Genomic DNA, 22,202 nt, shown 5'->3' with positions numbered 1-22,202 from the left:
GGAAAGGATTTTCCATAAAAGATGTCTGCGACAGTCCTCGCCAGTCTGAGGTGCTCAGGGTGTGGGAGAATGTCACACTTCCCCAGTGGGGCCATTCCAGAGCTGAAGCAGGAGCAGGGGAGCCAGCAGTCACTGTCACTGGTGCAGGAGTTAAACCAGTGACACCCAGCTCAGGCCTTGGTGAGCTGAGCTCCTGCTCTGATGGGACAGAACACAGCTGGGGGCTTCTGCTGGGAATAACAGGAATGATACTTCCTTATCTGTATACTCCCTGCTGCTCCCACAGTACCAGGGAAACCCTGGAGTGATGCTGCCTTTGGGATGGGTTTTCTTTCTCCTAACATATTCTCTGAATGTGAATTCTTTTTTTTTTCCTTCTTGCTAATAGACACTTTTTTGTTTTCTGGGGGTTTTTGGGGTTTTTTTTTTTGTGGTTTTTTTTTTTTTAAACCTGGACATTTCTGCTGATGTTGTGTCCTGGTTTTAGTTGGGACAGAGTTCATTTTAATCCCAGTAGCCAGTATGAGGATGTGTTTCGGATTAGTGCTGGAAACAGGGTTGATAACACAGGGATATTTTCATTATTGCCAAGCAGCGCTTGCACAGCGTCAAAGCCTTTTCTGCCCCCTACCCCACCCCACCAGTGAGGAGGCTGGGGGTGCACAAGGAGCTGGGAGAGGACACAGCCAGGACAGTGACACCAACTACCAAAGGGATATTCCATGCCTTACACATGGTGCCATGATCAGTATATAAAGCAGTGGGAAGGAGGAGGAAGCGGGGGGACGTGGAGTGACACCATTTCTTCCCGAGTCACCACTATATATGATGGAGCTCTGCTTTCCTGGGGATGGCTGAACACCTGCCCTCCCACGAGAAGCTCAGTTAAAAAGGATTTTCATTGTCACCCTTTGTAAATACTGACAGTAGATTTACAGCTCATGGTTCTACCTTTGGCTGTTACACTATGTGTACCTCATAACCTATAAATGCCAGTCTTGTACTACTGCTGTTCACCACCTTACAAAGCTGTTTCCCAGCAACTTATCTTTCACTTTTGTGAAGGACCATAAGGCCTGCAGAAGGAAAAGAAAATACCATTAAGAAAAAGACAAAAATATTAAAGATGCATTTCCTATATTTCTGGTTTTAGTCTGTGGTACTGTTACTATGAATACTGTTAGATACCTATAGTATCTGATATTTATATTCATAAAGGCATGAAAAACTACCACCTTTCCACCTGTGGTTATTAAAATCACAACTAGAAGGTAGAAGCATAACTTGCAGATCTAATTTGCAGTGGAAAATAATTGTCTTCAAGACGGGGAGTCTGTCTGCAGTTAGTGGAACAGTAGTGTAAACATACCTTGGTTAATTGGTGAGTAAGTCACACAGGCTAAAGGTTTCCTGGCATGTAGCAGGCTGTGTAATTTTAGACTACTCAGTGTATAAAAATACACCACTGAAGGTAACAAAGTGGTACTGGTCTATTGAAATACTGGCAAGTGGCAGAAGGGAACAGAGGATGCATAGATAAGAGAATGACTCTGTGGGTGATTAGATAAGGTAACCTTTATCTCTCACAGTGCCAGTGGATTCATGCTATTCATGCATACAGGATTTTGGTCTATTTTTGAGACAGAGCTGTTTAATATCTTTATCCATGGTCTGGGTGAGGGCATACAGTGCATACTCAGTAAGAACAAGTCCTGTGAGGAGTGACTGAGGGAGCTGAGGGTATTTTGGCTGGAGAAAAGAAGTCTCAGGGGTGACCTTACTGTTCTTTACCAGTGGCTGAAAGGAGGTTGTAGGCAGGTGGGAGTCAGGCAGGCAGCAAATGACAGGACAAGAAGAAATGGCCTCAAGCTGTGCGACAGAATGTTCAAGTTGGACATCAGGAAGAATTTCTTTGTTGAAAAGCTGCTCAGTCCTTGCAATGAGTTGCCCAGGGAAGTGGTGGAGTCACTCTCCCTGGAGGCATTCAGGAAACAACTGGACATGGCACTCAGTGCTATGGTCCAGTTGGCATGGTGGTGTTCAGTCAAAGGTTGGGCTTGATGATCTTGAAGGAGTTTTTTAACCTTTATGATTCTGATACAACTCTTGTTGTGTACTTCTGACCAATCTTACTGCTCCTTTCTCAACTTCAGAAAGATTAATAATCTCAGACCAGAGTTATAATGTTATTCTTGCTGGAGAATGTTCTTTTCTTGATAGAAGTAGACACCTAATGTTTTGTTTTGTTTTTAAAAGAATACTACATGGTTTCAGTGCTTTTGTTGTATTCCTCTGGCATCCAAATAATTTTTATTTTAATTTTTTCAAACCTTATACTTTACATTATTTGGCAACATTTCTGGGTTTGATGTTTTCTTATGTAATTTTTAAGACTTATGGTCCAATTTATGGTCCAATCCCTGCTGGGATCTTCCATAACTCTCTCGACCAATCAGGAGAGTTTTGGAAGAGAGTCAGTTTTTCTCTCAAAACAGATTTTCTAATAGATTGCTTATGATATGGGGTTTGGTTTCTCTAAAGGGAGAAAAGGGAGGGAGAGAGAAATTTTAATAATGCCTTTCAAAAATATTGAGGGCGCATGACTTTGTACAAATCTGTATTACACGTTGAGCTTTCTCAGTGTAGAACTGAAAATGGACCCTCTCGGTTTCTGTCTTCTGTTGCAATGAATTCCTTTAAAATTAGTTGCTTTTATGGAACTGTGGGCATGCAAGCATTTGTATGATGAAGGACTTAGTTGATGTTATAGGTGTTCAAAATGCATTTATTTTGCTGATTTTAGTATGATACGTAAGGCATCCTCCTCCACAGTAGCTGCATTACTAAAAAAATCAGATAGAAGATGCTTTTCTATTGAGTCTGATATGACCTGAGTAGTTGTTGTTAATGTCAGAAGTCTGTGGAGTTTCTAATTGATCAATTTGTGTTGTAGGGAGAGATGGGTGTGAAAGGACCAGACGGTGTTGCAGGTCTGCCTGGTGAAAAGGTAAGTTCCTGTTTGTTGAGTTGTGATTTAACTCATGAGAAGTGTTCATTGTGTCAGTGGCTTCTCTGTAATTGTTTACAGAAATGGGAGGATAGAACAATTCTGTTAGAACATTAATGTCTTACCTGCACTGCCATGTTTTTGTAGCACACGGAAAAAGCTGTTCAGATCTGCTGATATGTGTGTTTTGTGGGTTTTTTCCCAAGAAGTGGGGTTATATACAGAGCTAAAGGAAGCTTCTTGTTCCACCTGCTCAGTTTGTGGTCTGCAAGCTTAGATAAGAGCTCTTGTGCGCTCAGCAGTCTGCTTGGTGGAGCTTGAGATAAACACCACTGACTTCTTAATCAAAGGTTTGGAATAGCCGTGGCTAAGAGGGCATGCCAGCCTACTGTGTATTCAAGGATAAGTTTCACTTCATTTCAGAATGTTAGCATGCAAAGACAGTTGTATGCACTTATTGGGTTCGGTGCTACTTACCTGTATTAGAGGAAGTCTATAAGTCTAATATCTGGAATCTTCAGTACAGAGACAACCCTCATAACACTGAGGAAACAGCTTGCTGCTGTCAGGCTTAAAACCTGCGGGTTTACAGGACATAAAATCATGAAATTGTCTTTTATTTTTACTTATTATTTCTGTCTCAAATTGTGATTTTTTAAAAATGGGAGGTAGATGTATATGAGCAAAGTTAAGAGTAAAAATCAAAGTATTTGTTGCTGACGTTAAGTTATATTGGTAGAAAAACGGAGAACAGGCTGCAAAGATGTTCAAAGGAATTTGCAACATTGAAGAACTGAATTGCCAAGTGGTATGTAAGACTCAGAGGAAGCAATAGACAAGTGATGCAGATGAAGAGGAAAACAAAGGAAGCATTATGCATTTCATGCCAGACTGGACTAGCTATTACTGCTCAGGAGGCAATCTTGGAATTACAGATCAAGGAAAACATGGACTCGCTGTTTAGCACTAGTCAAATTACTAGGAAGAGAATAGGGAACAAAGCAAAAGAGTTTTAATGTCACCATTTTTAATGAATCTGTCTGCAACTTGAATGATGTATACAGTTCTGGTTCTCACACCTCCATGTGAATCTAATAATACCAGAAAAGATTCAGAGGTGTCAAGAGTGATCAAGAGCACCAGACTTCTAATTAAAGTCTGACAATGTGGACTTCAATCTGGAAAAGGCACAATTAAGAAAGAACGTGTCATGTTCTGTTCTCTGTACAGTGCTGAATGGAGCAGAAGAGATTAGTAGGGATTGATTTATTTATTTTATTCTTCATTGTGCGAATATTAGAGCATCAAACCTATCTGATAGGAGGTTCAAAAAGGATAAAAAGAAAAGATAGACTCTTTCTTCCTGCTACAGTAGTACAGTTTGAACACTACACAGAACTTGGAAAGTCTGAAAATGTATTAGAAGATCAGTGGAGTAAAATTCAATTGAGTGTGTCAGTCTGCTTGTACTTCAAGAGGCTGGAATCTGGGAAAGCCATGGGAGGAGTCTTTGTGGCTGCCCTCTTATATTTTTCTGTAGACATATGTTGTTGCCATAATTGTAGTCCTGTAATTGACTGGAGGAACCTTTGTTTTGATCCAGATAGACAGTGTTTTACTTTACTGTGCTCCTAAATGTGAATTAATGGAAAGAGTTATTGTAAAGCATTGTAGATTGAGATTGATCTAGAATGAAGCTGTGTTTTCCCTTGGCTCTTTCCATAGCTCCTACTCTGATGTTATCTTGCTATAAACTTACCAGGCTAGGTTACTTTTCCAGTCCAAGTTATTATTATTGCAGTTTCCATGGTTAATATTGTTTGGGTTTTTTTGCTAAGCGCCTTGCAAATTCATTGTCAGGCCAAATCCCAAAGCTCCTGTTAGTTTACATGAAGCTCAACAGTCAGATCTTATTTAATATCCAGACATTGTACTTTTTCTGAACATTATAATTCTTTTAATTCAGCCTATATAAAATACAAATTACAAATGAACTGTGAATTAAAAATGAACTACCATGAAATACAAAACTGTCAAAGCTTAAAACTTCTAAAAAAAAGAAAGCCAAGTATTTTGTACATGCATAGCTAGATGAAGAAAGTGAGATCCAGCTATCCAGCTTCTACTAGCTGGAATGGTCATGTCTGTGTGGAGTAGTGCAGGGCTGTGTGTGTTAGCTCCTTCCTGGAGCTGGAATGAATATTTTCCTTGTGCTGTGGAAGGTGCTAAAGTGTTCTCACCCAGATGATGCATCAAGAACTATATACATTTGTAGACTCTTTTATTTTTTGTGCTCCCCTAAGTGTAGTATTCCAGATGCTAACATTGTACACAGAGTTAAAGACAATGAAGTGAAGGAGCAGCACCAAACCTGAGGTGAAGAAGCATTTGGACAAAACACCCTCAGGCACATTATGGGATTCTTGAGGTGTTCTGTGCAGGGCCAGGAACTGGACTTAAACATTCTGATGACTCCCTTGCAACTCAACATACTCTATGATAAAAATACCCCAAGCACTGTTGTTTGCAAAGGCATCTCCAACCTTTCAGGCTGTTGAAGTGCAGACTGTGCAGTGCTGGGAAAGCGTTCTGAGGAGCTACTGCTGTTTGTATATCTTCTTAAATCTGTCAGCATGCATTAAGTATTGCTGGAGATGTTAAATTGCTTAGTATGGATTTTCTTATGTTTTTGCACTGTGTGTTTCTGAGCATTGTGCAGATGTGCTCCTGAGTCACTAGCTAGAAACAGGAAGAAGGAAAAAAAACTATACTCTTTTTAAAAATTTAACTGAAAATTGAGGCTTCAAAGAACAGGAGTGCTCTTGATAGTACTCCCAAAACCTATCCACTGCAATACTCCTTTGCTTATACTTCATTCCCTGGGAAAAGGTTCAGAGAATAAATAAGCAATAGATTTTACTCATGTTGCTATGCACAAGCAACAATATCAATTTATTTGACCTACTTTAGATGTTTACCTTAGAATGAAATAAACTTGGCCGTTGAAAATTCTGTTTCTTTAGATTTATTATCTCAAACATGCCTGATATAGTGAAAAACCAAACTTAGAATAATACTATCAATGGGCTTTATTTCTTGAGAGAATCTTAACAGGATAATCTCCCAGAACAGTGCTGGATGCTCATATACTTAATTTTCAAGATGTAGGTAAATGGTGAGGCATCTGTGAGTCTTCATAAACGCCCTTGACTTTCAGGCATCTTAAGTGTGAAAACTGTTCAGTCTGTCTTCAAATGTGACACTTTGCCTTCTGTCACTTTCAAGACATACTGTCACTGACAAGATAATTTCCCATTCGCTAAATGCTGCAGTGGTTTTGCCACAGTTTGCTGGCTAATGGGTGCACAAGTGAGTGGTGTAGACTTCTAGGAGGCTCTTGCCTTTTAAGAGGTTGGATCTGCTGAAGGCTAATACAGAGAACAGAGTTTAAGGCTTGATAACTCCATGGTAACATAAGAATAACCTTAACACTCTAAAGAAAGCAGAGGAATGTTCTGGCCATAATTCACCATTTTTTTTTTATTTTTCTGATGCAGTTCTTGTAAGCTGCCAAAGTAAAAAATGAGATTTTCATTGACTGGTGGCACACCACAAGATGCCTGTTGTCTCATCTGCCTTTGGGTTAAAAGAAGTCAGTGTCATGGTGCTTATGACTAATCTGGAGAGTCAAGAATCTAACACAGATCCTGTGGAGCCCTACCTCAGGCCCCCAAAGTCACAAAACAGTAGATAGCACCATTACATATGTGACTGTCTATTTGATGTCCACCTATCTAGTTCCTTCTCCCCATCCTTTTTCAGGAAAATGTCTGAAGAGATTTTTCTTTTAAATAGTAAAACCTGCTTAGGGCAACAGGGCAAACTCTTGAGATTATCAGAGGAGATAGTTCTGAGGTACTTGTTTATAATTCTGAAATAAGAGTGTAGGAGGCTTCCCTTGGAGGGAAATTTGCTTCCATTGTGGACTATCAGAAGAGATGGAATACAGTGACATGATCCCTTTCTTGCAATGGGGACTGATTTGTAGCTCAGCCTTCTAGGCACACTTCTTCAATGTATCTGTCAAACCATGATACAAGAACAACTGGAAGTTGTGGTTAATCAGAATCCCTACATGTGTGAGACCTTAGGCTCTGTCCTTCTGGCAATGTTCAGCAAAGGCTGTGTGTACAGAAGAAATGTGTTGAAGGAAGCACTGTTAGCCTACTTTTTGGTGATTAGCAAGTGAAACTGCCTCTGGATACACTTCTGAAGTCATTTAATGTAACTGGATTATAGCCAGAGTGCTGGTTATGGCATGACAAATTAAATCTGTCCCTGAAGTGGAGGTTTGAGGTGACTGGACTGCTTTAAGATATAATATGAAAGTCACCTATCTGCTCTAGAAATCAAGCAATCCTGATCTAGCAGTTAGATTCATTATGGCAACAAAAATTGATTGCTCAGCCATTAAGAATGGGCTTCACCTCTCACTGCTGTGTACAGGGTCACATCACTGGCATAACCTGAGAAACGTCAATGTATTGCTGTAAAATATTTCCGTTTTAAAAACTTTAATTATTTTCCTAGTGTTCCTGTACTACTGAAATGGAGAGAAAACATTCCTGTTGTGTGGCCCACAGGCTTCTCCCTAACTGAAGTCATAACATCATCTTATTTCCATACAGGTCAAATGCAGGTCCTTTCCACAGCACCCGCTGCGGGATTGTTACAGACCTCCATGATGTGTTTTGTGTTGTGGCTCTGCACAAAGCATGTCATGGGATGGATCCTTCCACTACTTACAGGGGGCTTATAAAAGAGAGAGAGCTACCTTTTACAAGGGCAGATAATGATAGGACAAGGGGGGATGGTTTTAAACTGAAATATGAGAGCTCTAGATAAAATGTCAGGAAGAAATTCTTTGCTCAGAGGGTGGTGAGGCACTGGAACAGGTTGCCCAGAGAAGTTGTAAATGCCCCATTCCTGGAAGTGTTTAAGGTCAGGTTGCATGGGGTCCTGAGCAACCTGGTCTAATGGGTGGCATCCCTGCCCATGGCAGTGGGGTAGGAACTAGATGATTTTCAAGATCTGTTTCAACCCAAGCCTTTCTATGATTCTGTGATCCTCCCTATATGGGGTATTTACAGGCTTTCCGAACAGTTTGACAGCACTTTGAACCATGATTAGAAGATCAAGTCCTCAAGCCTTAAAAATGTGTTGGACATTTTCTGAGGATAAGGGGGGGAAAAAATTCCACCAACCACCTATCTCAGTGTTCTCACTTACAGGGAGCTCATTTTTTTACTTTCCTTCATAGCTTTTTGTAAACTTGAAACAAGCTGGGTTTAATTTTCCTGTGTATAGGTGAGACTTTCCTTCTTCCTGCACTTCTTGTGTCACTGATCCAAATAAGTTAAATCCTTTCCTTCTCTTTGCTTCTAGCTCTATAATGCCATGGCAATGAAGCTTGAAACTGAAAGTTTATTTGAGTTCTGGATGCTAAGTGATGGAGTCCTGTTTGGGTTAGAGGTTTTAGCTTTTGCTGGTCTGTGATGCCTTGACAGTCATGGTGCATTTCTCAAGCATTTTGGCATATACATTTTAGAGGGTAGACCATCTCTGCATGCTTGAGAAGTTTAGCAGGAGTTCACGACTCTGAGATAAGCAGCCACCTGGGGCAGGAATTTTGATACAAAGTATTAAGGCTCTTGGTGAGTTGGACCTCATGGTTCCCTTCAGTTACCAGAGAGGACATTGTAGTGAGTGTTGGTTTCTTCTCCCATGACAAAGTTACAGGATAAGAGGAAATGGCCTCAAGTCATGCCAGGGGATGTTTAGATTTCATATTAGGAAAAACTTCTTCACCAAAGGGGTGATCAGGCTTTGGAATGGGCTGTCTATGGAAGAGGTCTGAGTCAACATCTCTATAAACGTTCCAAAAATGTGGCATTTTGTGACATGGTTCACTGGTGGAGAGGTCAGTGTTAGGTTAATGGTTGGACTTAATCCTAGAGCTCTTCTCCAACCTTAAGGATTCTGTGGCTTGTGTGTGTTATGGGTCCTGCTAGCCGGAAATGCCTTTTGCTTCTGAGAATGGGCTGCTGGCAGTAAGGCTCAAAGGACTCAATGGTTTTCCCATTTTTCTATTATGAAAATATTTTTTCTTCTTTATCAATGACTACATTCTGAAAAATAAAATTGATGTAGGCAGTAAGATAATTCAGAAAATTCACATTTACTGAACTAAACTGGACTTGTCCATTTCCCTTTATCCAAACCTCTGTAGTAAGTCCTTCCTCATGATACAATGATAGAATTAATACACCACAAACTCCAGTTTGTGAAATACTTGTGACAACATTCACTTTGAATATTTGACTTTCAAATGGCTTAACTTTACTGTTTTAACTTTTTGCATTGATTTTTTGCAATCTAGATTATGAACACTATTCCTAAAATATTAAATACATTGAATAAGCTTTTTAGAATAGCTGGTCTTGCATATAAGCGTGAAGCAAAGAGATATTCAATGCTGTGCATTTGCTACTACACTCCATAGATCCTTCTGCAGTACATTAATAAAACAGTTTAGACTAAAAAGAGAAAGACATACTTATGTAAATCAAAAAGTGTTTATTTCTACACAGATTTATATTCAGAATATTTACCAAATTAAACTGGGTTTGTCCAATCCCCTTTATCCAAACCTCTACAGTAATTGCTTTCTAATGATCCATAGTATAAAATTCACAGTATAGGAGTCATAGTGACAGAGATCATGTAAAATCACATTTAAAATATGATGGAGATCAAAGTCAGACCAGAGGAAAAAACAAGAATACATTTCAAGAGCTCTACCGACTCTAGGAGTGCTATTTGTAGTTTGGATATTGAAAATGAGATTTACATGAAATGAGTTTTACGTGAAACCGTTCAGCAGGTATTTGTAAAAGGATTAGCCCTTTGTTTTCAAGCACATGTATGTGTGACGATTAACCAACAAAATGTACATGAACTCACATATTTTGTGAGCTAGAAGATAATAGTTGTGGTATAAATAATGCTGCTTGTAGTCTTGTTTTTCTTAATTTAACTGTGTCCTCTGGTACTTCAGTTTTCTCAAGTCTGATATCACTGTGCTGTCTTCAATTTTAGCTGACTTGGAAACCAGACTGTTGATTTCAGTTTTGATAAATTTGAATATCCTTTTGGAGTAGGGTTCTCTTTATATTTGGAACAGGTAAGGAAATAATTAGAAAAAGGCTACTTGAAATGTGATATAGATACTGTTTGTGGTATGAATGCTATCAAGACAGCTTCCTGAAACATCCACTGCCTGGTGGGAAGAGTTCTCCTTTCCCTTAGTGTACCTGAGAAAATGAGTTTGAAAATGATTGCATTATAAGATTTTTCTTTTCTTAATATAAAACGTGACTTAGAAATGTCCAGTGCTTTGTTTTCTAATATTATTTGATTTAAATACATGAACTTAAAATTTTGAAAAAAAAAAAAACCCAACGTTATATGCTAGTGTAGCATGTGACTTCAAATTGCTTTCAGAAATGTTTTTAATACCCATCTCCATACTGAGTTACCTCAGGGTCAGGGTTTCAGGGCCAGCTGTGTCATGAAATCCACAGCTGAAAACTTGTTTTAAATGTACATCCAAATCAAAACCTCATAATGAACATCTTTGTGACCATTGTTCTGCTTTGCCCATTGCTCCAGCTAGACCATGCAAACTCTAAAATTTTCCAGGGCATATTTGACTTTGCAGAAGAGCCATGGATATTTGGCCTGTTGTGTCAGTTCAGCGTATGCTTTTGGAGCATTAATCACTCATGCAAGTGTACAAATCTGAGGAGACATTGGTGTTGAGTTTTCAGTAATGCAGTCTTTTCCTTGCAGCTGTCTTGAAAGATCTCTGGGCATATTGCCTTCCACATTTCATGTCCTGTACAGATTCTTGACAGGCATCAGGATATTACCAAAGTAGCTCATCAGCATCTTTGAGAAAACTTCCAAAATGCGGGTGGAGCACTGGATAGGTAATGCTTAAAGCCATCTTACTCAGTTTATCTGTCTTTATTCAGTGCCATCCAATTTATGAGCTCCCATCACTGCTAATCAGTTATATTTCAATATTCTTAGATCATATATGGACATAAATTGTGTTAGTTATTCAACTTTTGAAAGATCTTTGTGCTGCTTTGCTCTGGAGTTTCTAAAAGAAACACAATAACATAACCAGTAACATAGGAAAAATATTTGATATCAGAAATCTTTTCAAAGAGAGTTGTGAGCTGTAAGAATGTGATACAATTGGAAACTTTATTACCACTGTGTTTAAAGCCTTGAGTTTGAGAAATGCTGGTGATGGTAAATCGGGCAGTTGGATGCCATCTATAGCAGCAACAAATTTTCTACAAGGTTTGTATTCTTTTTGTGTTTTCAGTGATATCTTAGTGTGACATTAATATACATCTGATTTTAAGAGATAGACACATGTGAAAATAGTAGGTCTCAATAGATTTGTGATACATAGATATGCTTAAAAATAAAATAAATTATCTTACTTGGAAAATAGACTTTAGGTCATTATGCTTTCCAAAACTTGTTTCATTGCTTCAGCATGTATGGTTCTTGCCTTCTTGCTCTCTCCTTAGCATTACAAGAAAGTGTTTTGAATAGCCTTTGATCATAAATTTGATTCCAGAGAGCTGTCTGCTGTGCTGACTTATTTTTGCCTTATTAGGTGATTTTTGCAGTTCACAACTCCAGGAACTGTCGGGCTCCTTGGTTTTTCAATTCCTGAAGCTAAACGACAGCAGTTCAGTTCAGTTCTCCAGAGAAAGCTCTGTGGAATCAAATTACCTGGCATGCAGTGACACTGCTTGGGCATTATTTCCATATTGCAGGGAAAGGTGCTGGTGACTGCTGTAGGTGTTGATGAGCAAAGACTTCATTTTTTAATTAAGGAATCATTGCTTTTTGAGGGAAAGGAAATATGCTTCAGTCCCATCTGAGGAAAGTTACAGCATTGTCTTCTGTGCTCTTATGGGTTCCCTCAAAAACAGATTAGTATGTCTCAGTAGAGCAGAAGTACAAATGTGATTTTGGAGCCAGACATTACTTGTATTGCTTGGCATCAAAGCCGTGCTCTCCTGCAGGCGGGTGGCAGTGGTGAGATAAGAGTGGGAGGAATATGTACCCTCTGGGATTTGCACTGCAGCTGCCATAGTCAGCAGAGCCTGGCTGCTCCTGGGCCTGGAGCGCAGCAGCCGCCTTTGTGATGTGATGTGAGGTGTGGCCAAAGCCACCAAAGGTCACCATTCATTTTCCAGGGGTCTGGGATGCAGGGAGCAAAGCAGAGCGTGGCATGGTGCCATGCAGGGCTGGCCTTTGTTAGCCCCTTATGTAACGTGGAAGTAAAACATAATGCAGTTGTTAAATAATGCAGTCATTAAATGCAGCCCTTTGTCCCTTAATCAGAGTCATGAATACTCTAGCTGTGAGTCTGCTTGGCTCTGGGGATCTTAACTGTGTTTGAAAAGCTTCAGTCAGGACCTTACAGAGCTTGAAAGGGCAGGGGAGGCTTGAAGATCCTTCTTCAATTGTTCATAAATTGTATTTGTTGGATTCTTTCTGGAAGGTTTCTGTGGCACATAGATTTTAATCTTCTCTGATTTTCCCCTTCTTTTTTGAGGGCTAGAGACTGTAGGTTTATGAAACTGATATTCTGAACTTTCCATATCTCATCAGAATGCAGAGCTTTAAGTACCCATTATTGCACTGTAAAAGTTGGCAGCAGTGTGTTGCAGGAAATGGGCTAATTGGGGAGGAAGGAACTTTCTCACTGTACTGCCACATTGTACATCTTGTCTCACACATTTTACTTCGTTTTCTTTGTCTTCTTTTAAGGCACTAGGTATTGAACTTCACACAATACTAGATCTTTTGATCTGATGAATCATTAATCTATATTAGGATAATTATGGATAACTTGTGTTATTGTGCTTCATTTAAATTATATATAAGAGTATTTTCTGCCTGGTTAATAACTGCTACTATGAGCAGCACATTAGATTTTTTAAAAGAACTCTTTGTTTCATAAAGTAAAAAATTTATACACAGTACAAATTATATGGAGGTTGTAGATAATACTGTTGGCTGCTGTGACTTGTGGCCTGTTAACTCTCCTTTGCCCTTTTTCTAGTGGGCGAGTTATATTATTAAAATTTAAATAAATGCAGCTCATATGTACATTTTTAATGTCAATGAATATATTTCTTGCCCCCAAACACACTAAAATTGTAGCACAGTTTTTATATTCTAAATTCAATGTAAATTGCTTTTTTAAATTCACAGATACCAAATTGTTGGAAAGAAAAATTCCATTTTAATAGTATAGTAAAATCATTCACAGGTATTGCAAACCAGAATGTATTTTTATTTTTTTAGTTCTCACTGCTAGCCCATATTTATAAACACCTAAGATCCATACTGCATGTTTCAAGCCTGAACCGATTAAATTAATGTGACACGCTGAGGCTGGGCCAAGTCTTGTCTAATCAGCAGTCAGCACTGTTTCTCTGGCATGAGGCTCCCAAAAATAGTAACACAAGAAGTCAAACAAGTAAGTGGAAGGGGACTAAAAGAAAAAGTGCTGCTAATTCCACTGTTGACTTTTTGTCTAATGGATTCTTGTTCCCAGGCCACACTAAGTAAAGCAACTGGCACGGAGTGTGTTCCTGCAGATGTCTCAGCAGTGAGACACGTGGCCCAGCTGGGTGACAGGTGTTTGATTTGTGTTTAACAAGTACCTCACACAAGACAGATTTTTTTTTTACAGAGACTGAGAAGCTAGTCAACTAATGCTTTTTCTTCAGAATCACCACCCCTTTCACTATGCTCCTGTTCTTTTGTGAATGACAGTTCTTCTGATTGTCCCACACACATGAAAATAACATCATGTTACTTTGAAATAAGACTCTAAACAGGAAAAATTAATTCATAATTAACTTTGTTTTATACTTGTAACCTGTTAGGTATACACAAGGAAGATGCACAGCAATTATTTGTAGCTATTGACAATGATATCTCAAGAAATAATTATTTAGCTGTCCACCTCACAGAATGAAAAGTCACTTTAAAAGTATGAATGGAAGGAGATTGCCATTATTTAGCTGTCCACCTCACAGAATGAAAAGTCACTTTAAAAGTATGAATGGAAGGAGATTGCCAGGCTTCTTGGCTGTGGCCGTATACTCTGTGTTAGTGTGTCTTCCTGTAACATGACAAGGTTTTGGGACTTTCTCAGACAGAGTAGCACAAACCTGGAGTAAAATAAATTCCCTGTCCAGGGAAGCATACAGTATTGATAGAGGTGCACCCAAGGCCACAATAGAAGAGCAAAGGTAGGAAACTATTTAACAGGTGGGAATTGTGTACAATGTAGACAATGCTATTCCTTAATGAATTTTTGAAGCTTTGCTGTAAGCTGCATTACAGCACATGGCATAAATGGAGAGAGATTGTCTCGGTGGCAGTCTCGGGGGTGGGAAGGGATTGGTTTTGTTTTAATGAGAAGAAGGCATTTGTTAGTCAGTGCCATGATAGCAGCTCTGCTAGCCAAGGCAGCAATTAAAACAGAAGAGTAGCAGGATGATTTTGCCAATCACCTTTGATTAATGGGAACCTAAGCAGGTAGGATACGTAATGTAAGAGCAGCTGTAGCCAGTTTGTCTTCCCCACCCCATTTCTCCATACTTTGGTCTGAACATTTTTGTCTTCTGGTATCAAATCCATGAGTTGGAAAGAGGTAAGACTTCAGGATCTATTAAGAAAAATGCATGACTCTCTGTGGTGACAGGGTTATACTGCCAGTGTTGTCAGATGGCCAGGAGAAATGCCACCCTCTAGAATACACTGTTCTGGCAGAACTTCTGCCGAACCACAGAATGAGAAAGGAATGCAGCTGCAGAAATGGGTGTCAGAGTAGTGTTGATTCTCTAAGTAAACATTAGGCTTTAATGGAGAATGGTTAAAAACTCACGCAAAAATTTGTGTCCCTCAGATAGCGGACAAGTTGCTTTCAGTCAGGCATCCCAGATGTGGTATGCAGAGTAGGGAAATAAACCTCAAAGAGGTTAAGAAAAGGCCTGAAAGGGAAAATTACAACCCTACTAGGCTGAGATGTCATCATTACCCCCAGAAGTGCTCAGAATTTATGGAAATGGAGACTTACCTTTAGGGAGCAGCTCCAGGGCTCCTGTGCTGACAGTAAATCTGCTGATTCCGGGGTTAGTCTTAATATACCCGGTTAGTCTTAATAATATAGCAATTGCCTATTATTATATAGGTTGGTATATCCTCCTAATCTGTCTCCAAAAGTCTGTCTTTTGACAGTAAATGTCAAAATCACTGTTTTGGAAGTGAGGAGAGACATTTCTTGGAAAAGCCTTAAAAATCTATGTGGAAGTGGAGACATGAAAACTGTACCTTGTTTTATTTATCAGTGGTTCAAAAGAGGTTTGCAGCTACAAACACACTGACAAAATGGCATTTCAGGAAAAATAATGATAGGAATTATTTCTTAGACTAGAAATTTCAGTCTGTCTGCAGTTCTATTTATCTCTGGTTCAGCCTAAATAATTGCTTTTTCTACTGTTTTTTTTTTTGCATTTCATGTCTGTGTGGTTAAACATTGAAGTTAATATTTAATGGTCTGTGGGTCTGAATTTTTTTAGTTAAACTTGCATTTGTACCAGCTGACAATCTGCCTCCTGCCTCCTTCAGATTATGGAACTGGATACTGATGAAGATGATGTTGATGATAGTTCTCTTATAAAGAATAGCTTCTGAGATGAAAGAGATTGACCAATGCTGTTTACATTCCTATAAACCTGAGGGTCCAACTATTATGTTCAGAATAATAGTCATATTACATTATTTTTGAAAGTCCTCAGCAATATGTTCATATTGAATAATGCTTTTTAACATACATTTAGTATTATTACATTTCAAATATTATTTGAGCAAGACCAATTAGAATACTTTCCAGCTGTGTTGAAACTTTAATAGGATTTGGATTGCTTTAATGTTATGTTATGGTTGGATTAGCAGTAAATTAATAGATGGTGTGTAGGTCAGGCAATTTTCCTTTTGACAGAGCTGCTGTAAGGGGAAAAAACATAGTTGCAATAAACTATCAGTTGCCCTTGACTAAAAGATAGCTTCAAACTTTTTTCAATGGTATTACTTCACATAATGGAAATATTCAACTGGCTAGACTCAATTTTTAAACTGTTCATCTATAGGAACTTCTAAGTCTTAGAGAATTTTTTCAGCCAGAATCCTATTTGCATATTCTCACTACTCTACAGGAAATGTTCTTGTGAAATTTATTTGCATTTTTTTAATGTTCTGTGTATGATGTTGTAGATCAAATTAACTGGATTGTTATCCAGCCCATGTTTAATTTGTGTCTGCACTGTATTTTTAAGTTGTCCCCTCTTCAAGGACATGCAATAGCAGTGAATACCACTTGTAATTGGCAAAGGCAGAAAGAAGACCTACTGATAGCAGAGGCTCTGCTTCTGCTGATACTTTTTTGATGGCACAGAAACCACTCCTTGACATATGTCCCAAAGACTTCAGTCTGTTAATTACCAAAGAAAAAAGGAAAAAAAAATAAAAAAGGAAAAAGGCAGTATACCTGGCTGTAGTTGTGCATGTCAATTAATGGTGTGATCCTTTCATCTTTGGTTTTTCAGAGCAATTTCTCTGACTTCTTCTTTTGGGTGGAAATAGTTTTTGAGGAAAAATATAGGAACAAACTTTTGACTTATGTACTTTATGTATGAAAATATGTTTTATGTATTTGAGTATAGGTATGCTTTATGTATTTGAATATAGATATTGCGTGATTTGCATGGTTTTTGAGACATGCTCATAGCAAAAAAAGGAAACAATGCCAACTAAGGAGAGTGCAGTCTGGAGTAAGAAGCCCTGTGGCAATGTTCTCTGATGCTCTGAGCTGCCTACAACTGCTGATTCTTTAGTCTGAATATAAAGCATCAAAATCTAGATTTTCAAGTGTCATTTAATTCGGAGTATATTAACATCCAATTGCCTGAATGAATAGGCAAGTCAGTCTTGTCCGAAAGATGGGTAACATCTTTGTGAGTGATGTGAATGAGGAATTTGTGCCTTCTGAACTCAGTCTGTGTTATAATATGCAAATAAGACAGTAGGGTAATTGCCATTTGCCTTTCTCTTGGGCAGTTACTTAACATGAGCCCTCTGACCTGCCCTGACCCCCATGGCCCAACCACGGTGTATGTGCTCCACTGTGGAAGCAGGACAGAGCAAAGGAAATGAACTATTTACCTGTCACAAGCCCTTCTTCATCAGGTTATTTTAAGGAAGGATCTTATTCTTGCTCACACGGATCAAGTTTGCAACAAGGATAGCAGTGAGCAAGAACTCAGGAAGTGCTGGTAGCTCAGCAGTAACCAAGGGGGATTGAAAGGCTTGGTAGATGCAGTGAAGCCAAAATGTCATAATGTTCAGCAGAAACTTTTTGACATGAGTAATCCAGGAAATTCATGGAGCAAGTTTAAATAAATATATTTTGAATACATTTTTACATAGCTAATATTCTACCTGGTGATCCAGACCATTAACAAGAGCCTGTTTAAATAAACAAGGAAATATTCCAGTAGGCTAAGAAAGGTGTCATATAATGGACTGTAATTTGTTCAAGGCAAAGCTCTGCCCCTGCTGGTGGCTCTGCACTGGCTGGGTACGTGCTCCACAGGGGAGGATGCTGCTCAAGCCCACTGACAGTAAACTGTTGAACATTCCGCTCCATTTCTGCAATGCTAAAAATAGTTGTCCTCATTTTAAAACACCAGGCTATTAGATTATTCCAAGGGTCTGGCATACTTAGACTAATGGAAGGCACATATCCATAAATTATCAAAACACTACTTAGTGTTTGACTGTGCTGATTTTGCTTCTATTAAGATGAGTTCCCTTGCTAGTAACCCTGGAGTGTCAAGGCTATTTAGTAAATCAAGCTACTGGCAGTGCCCCAGTAAATTTAAAAATAAAAATGTGTGGTTTTCATATTGAGAATGGAGAAACATCTGACAGCTTCTTGGTGGCTTTTTTTTCTGGGTTTCTTTTTTGTTTGTTTTTAATTTCATAGAACCATGTCTGAAAAATACTTAAAGTATTTTACAGTAATTGTTTCTCTTTCCCAGCCTTGAAAAGAATCTCATGAAGTTCCAGTATGTTTGCCATTATAAATCTTGTTAGTGCCTAAAATAGTCCAAATAGCAAAACGCATTCCAAGTGATTGATAAAAGTTTCTTTCAACACTTGTTCTTTTTTTGGTTTCTTTTTTTTTTTTTGTGTGTGTGTGTGTGTGTTTAGGTAATGTGATTCCTAATTAATTTTTTGCTCCAATATTATTTCACAGTGCAGATAACACTCCTGATAAAGTTCATATACCTGTATGTTAAGATAGCCTCTGCTTTTATTGTTTTCAATGTTTTAGTGTGGAAATTCTTTATTTGGGAGGGAGAAATAGCTAAATGTGGAAATCAAGGTATAAAAACTGATGTAAATCTATTCTAAGAATATTGTTATGTACACACATACAAAGTAACAAAGCATTTTACTCTGCCTTCAGAATTCTTCTCTAATTTTATAAGTTGTTGCAGTGCAATTATAAACTGAAAAACTCAATAAATTATATTAAGGACTATGTATATAAATACATTACACATTTCCAAAACAGTTAAAGCAATTACAACCTCAATCATTTTAGATTTAATAAGAACCAATACTGATGGTATTGATGTAAAAGTGATTTTTGCATGAAGAAATAATAATCTGTAGAGCACTGATTAAACAATGCAAGACAAAAGATCTATGGCTTCTTTTCATTAAAAAATCTGTGATTGTGTTTTGGGGGTGTTCTTCTAGTTTACAGTGATCTAGTATAGCAGGGAAGGTGAAATTTTATTATCTGGTAGCAGACTATGAAGAATTTTTCACAATCCATTTTGTAAATCTAGAGAAAATGAAGTGCTAACGATTACTTGTAATGATTAATTAGATTTTTTTCCCCTCTACTTTTTCCCATGTATTGTTATAGACAGGAGCTGGAAAGAAAAAGTTGGAAATTGTGCCATAAGTGGAGTTACAAAAATGCCATTTTAGCAAGCTATTTTAAGATTTATTTTAATTGTTGTATGTCATGAGGGCTTTGTATTTATTTGCTTAATTATTTGCATCATTCCAATGAATGCTCGTTCTTTTATTGGCTCTTTCTGTTTTTAAGAGAGCTTGGAGTTTTTCCTTTGTCTTTGTTCTTTTTGTGTCTCTGAGTCATTTGTCTCCTGCTTGGCTTGGAATCAAGCAAGTGAACTTTCAAAACTTTCTTTTGTTGGTGAATTTTGGCGTGAACAGAAAACTCAACTGGGTGGTGTACAAGTTACTAGGGCCAACTGCTGTCAAGGACATCAGATCCATGAATGGAATGGATAAAGGATTTCATTTTAGATTCTTTTAATAAGACTTCTAAGTTCCTATTAGAAGCCATATGAGCAGAAATGAATTCTACCAGAATTCAGTTCAGTAACTATAGTTTAATTATGACAAAAAATTTAATGTATTCATGGTGGTGTATTTCATGAATCTGTAAATGGAGGGTGATTCTTTGCTTTGAGTGGCAGAGCCAGGTTCTCACTAAGTCTGTAATTATTTAATACGCTTTGCTAAGAAGGAATGGAAAAGGAAATTACTGCAATTTTTTATGTTTTAATTCGAAATGAAATATCACTAGGCTTTTAAGTATAGCTTTTCCTTGTAAAGCTATATATTAAAAGCAGAATTGAATTGTCTAGCTCTCAACTCAAAGTTCGTGATTTAAGGTTTGCTTTTCTTCAAGTACTCCTTATTCAAATATTGAGGAGGAAGTTTACTGTGTTGCTCAGTTTGAACAGTAACCTTTTAAAAATATTTTTGGTTAACTAGCTGTATGATTTTACTTATGCTCAGTTTCTGTATGTAACTTTTAAGCATCTTGTTTCCCTGAATGGAATTTGCAAGTTCAAGTCAGATCCTTAATTTTCATGGGCAGTGTAAGGAGAAAGTAATTTGGGAGCCAGGGGTCACAGTCAACTGTACAGATGACACTTTACTCTTTTTTTAAAACATGGGTTAGAGGACACAGTAAATTAACAGCCTGTATAGAACATTCACTTGGGAAGTAGGGCAAGCCTGCCTGGTTGCAGAGGATCAAGATTTGCCTTTCTCCCTGCTGTGTAAGTTGGGCGCTTGGAGATGAAGGATAGCTCTGGGATGGCCCTTTGAGCAGAGCCTGGAAACCAGCAGCAGCAGCCTGCCTTGTGCATGCAGCTCCTTGTTGGACCTAATGGTCTAAGGGTAGATCCCTGTGTGCTCTAGTGCCTAATAGGTACTCGGGAGACAGAGGAAGCCTTTGCATGCTACTTGGGTAGCATGCAATTGCCTTTTGGACTGTGTTCTTCAGAACAGGGCCTGAAATGAAGTTTGAGAAAGCTTTCCATGTGATCAAAGTTCTCTAAATTCTGTTGTCTAGTTGTCTGAAGCAACCTACAGCTGTATCTGCTACAGAATTAGATAACCTGTAATTGTTAATGGCCTATTATTTTAAAAGTGAAAAACATATTAACCAAATACAAGATAGGAGAAAAATATAACTCTTGAAATTAATTCAGCTATTCCATAGAAAAGGAATGAGAGGCAATACATGTCCAGATGCCCTTTTCTCTTAATTTAGCTCAGTCATGAGACAGGTCTGTAAAATGATGTCTGTGTACAGTTTGTTTCAGGGGGAAACTGCCTTAGTATGTGCTCCTGGCAAACCCAGTATTACTGGCTCCAAGGTAGAAGAGAAACCAAACAAATACCCAAACAAATAAAAAAAGTTTCCTTCTAACCATTTGCAGTCTCAACATCCTTTTTGCCAGCTGTCCAGTATCTACATAAATGGTACTTGAATTACATATCCAGTTTCTCAGTTATATAATGGGACAGAGGAACTTTACTATTTACTTCTCTTTCAAAAGAGAAAGGACATGTGGTGCTGTGGTACAAACCTGCCCAGCAATATTATTTTGCATTAATTCCAGTTGCTCAATTCTTCAAACTGTACAGGGCTTTTCTTCCACTCTTCCATTTTGCTCCTTTCCAGAAGTGGAATATTGTAGGAAGGCTAGAACCTGCAAAAAGAGACATGTTTATTATAGATCTTGCAGTAATAATTGTTAAAATTGCCTCTTTTCACGGTCGGATTTTTTGTTGGTTGCAGGTGCTTTTAATTGCAAATATTTGGAATTAAATCTTAATGGCTGTCCAGCTAATTCCTTTTAGAAAATTGTAGGGGAAATAGTTCTGCTGCTTCAACAAGTTAAGAGACCACACAAAAAAAATCCCCATTATTTTGTTGTTATTAAAATTTTGAGAAAATCTTCTGCAACATGACCTTGATGCAATTTGTGTATCTTTAGGGCAGACACTTCCTGTAATATAGCACAAGGGGAAGGAAGGAAGGAAGGAACTTATTTTCTGCAGATGAGGTAGCCAGCATTTTGTTCAGCAACAAGATTACCACAGTCTATCCATTTCTACACTCAAAGCCAGGATCCCACTGGCTTGTACTGCAGGCATATTTAAAACACTGAAAATGAGATCAGCAATCCTTCAGTGATATCAGGACAAGCAATCAATGATTGTCCATGAAAGATCTGTGTAAAATGTTTTGCTTAACTTAATATGAGAATCTGGCCACACAAAGGAGAATTTAAGTCAGCCATATATGTGCTACTTCTTAAATTTCACTTTTTTATTTGTATTCTTTGAATTAAGTTACTAGTGGCTAATACTGTTATATTTTTTATACTGTCAAGTGGAAATTTCCTAAACTTCTTTACCTACATTTTGCTGTCTATATTTCTTATTTTCTCTAATTTGGATTTTTTTTTAAATTCACGTACGTGCAGAAAAATCTGAGCTATTTATGAAACATAAGGCATTGTTGATCACTAATATTGCTATAGGCAAGAACTGACTTGTTGAACAGCAACATTGCTGAAAATTATGGGGATGTAGACGTGAGACTGAATTATGAGCTAAC

The 22,202-nt window shown here is 38.1% G+C and overlaps 1 protein-coding gene across 3 annotated transcripts in view; it reads left to right on the top strand.

Moving 5' to 3' along the window:
* COL19A1 (collagen type XIX alpha 1 chain) overlaps positions 1 to 22,202 on the top strand; it is a 181,860-nt gene that overhangs the window by 41,323 nt on the left and 118,335 nt on the right. For all 3 annotated transcript variants that reach the window (XR_010027253.1, XM_063152974.1, XM_063152975.1), the window contains exon 10: positions 2,954 to 3,007. Coding sequence is in view for 2 of the 3 variants with exons in the window: in XM_063152974.1 (XP_063009044.1) it covers positions 2,954 to 3,007 (54 nt within the window). In the remaining variant the exon portion in view is untranslated. The remainder of the gene's footprint in view (positions 1 to 2,953; positions 3,008 to 22,202) is intronic.

The sequence above is a fragment of the Melospiza melodia genome, chromosome 3 (assembly GCF_035770615.1).
Source record: "Melospiza melodia melodia isolate bMelMel2 chromosome 3, bMelMel2.pri, whole genome shotgun sequence".
NCBI lineage: Eukaryota > Metazoa > Chordata > Aves > Passeriformes > Passerellidae > Melospiza > Melospiza melodia.
The sequence above is the reverse complement of the archived record's forward strand: the minus strand, read 5'-3'. Positions and strand labels throughout refer to the sequence as shown.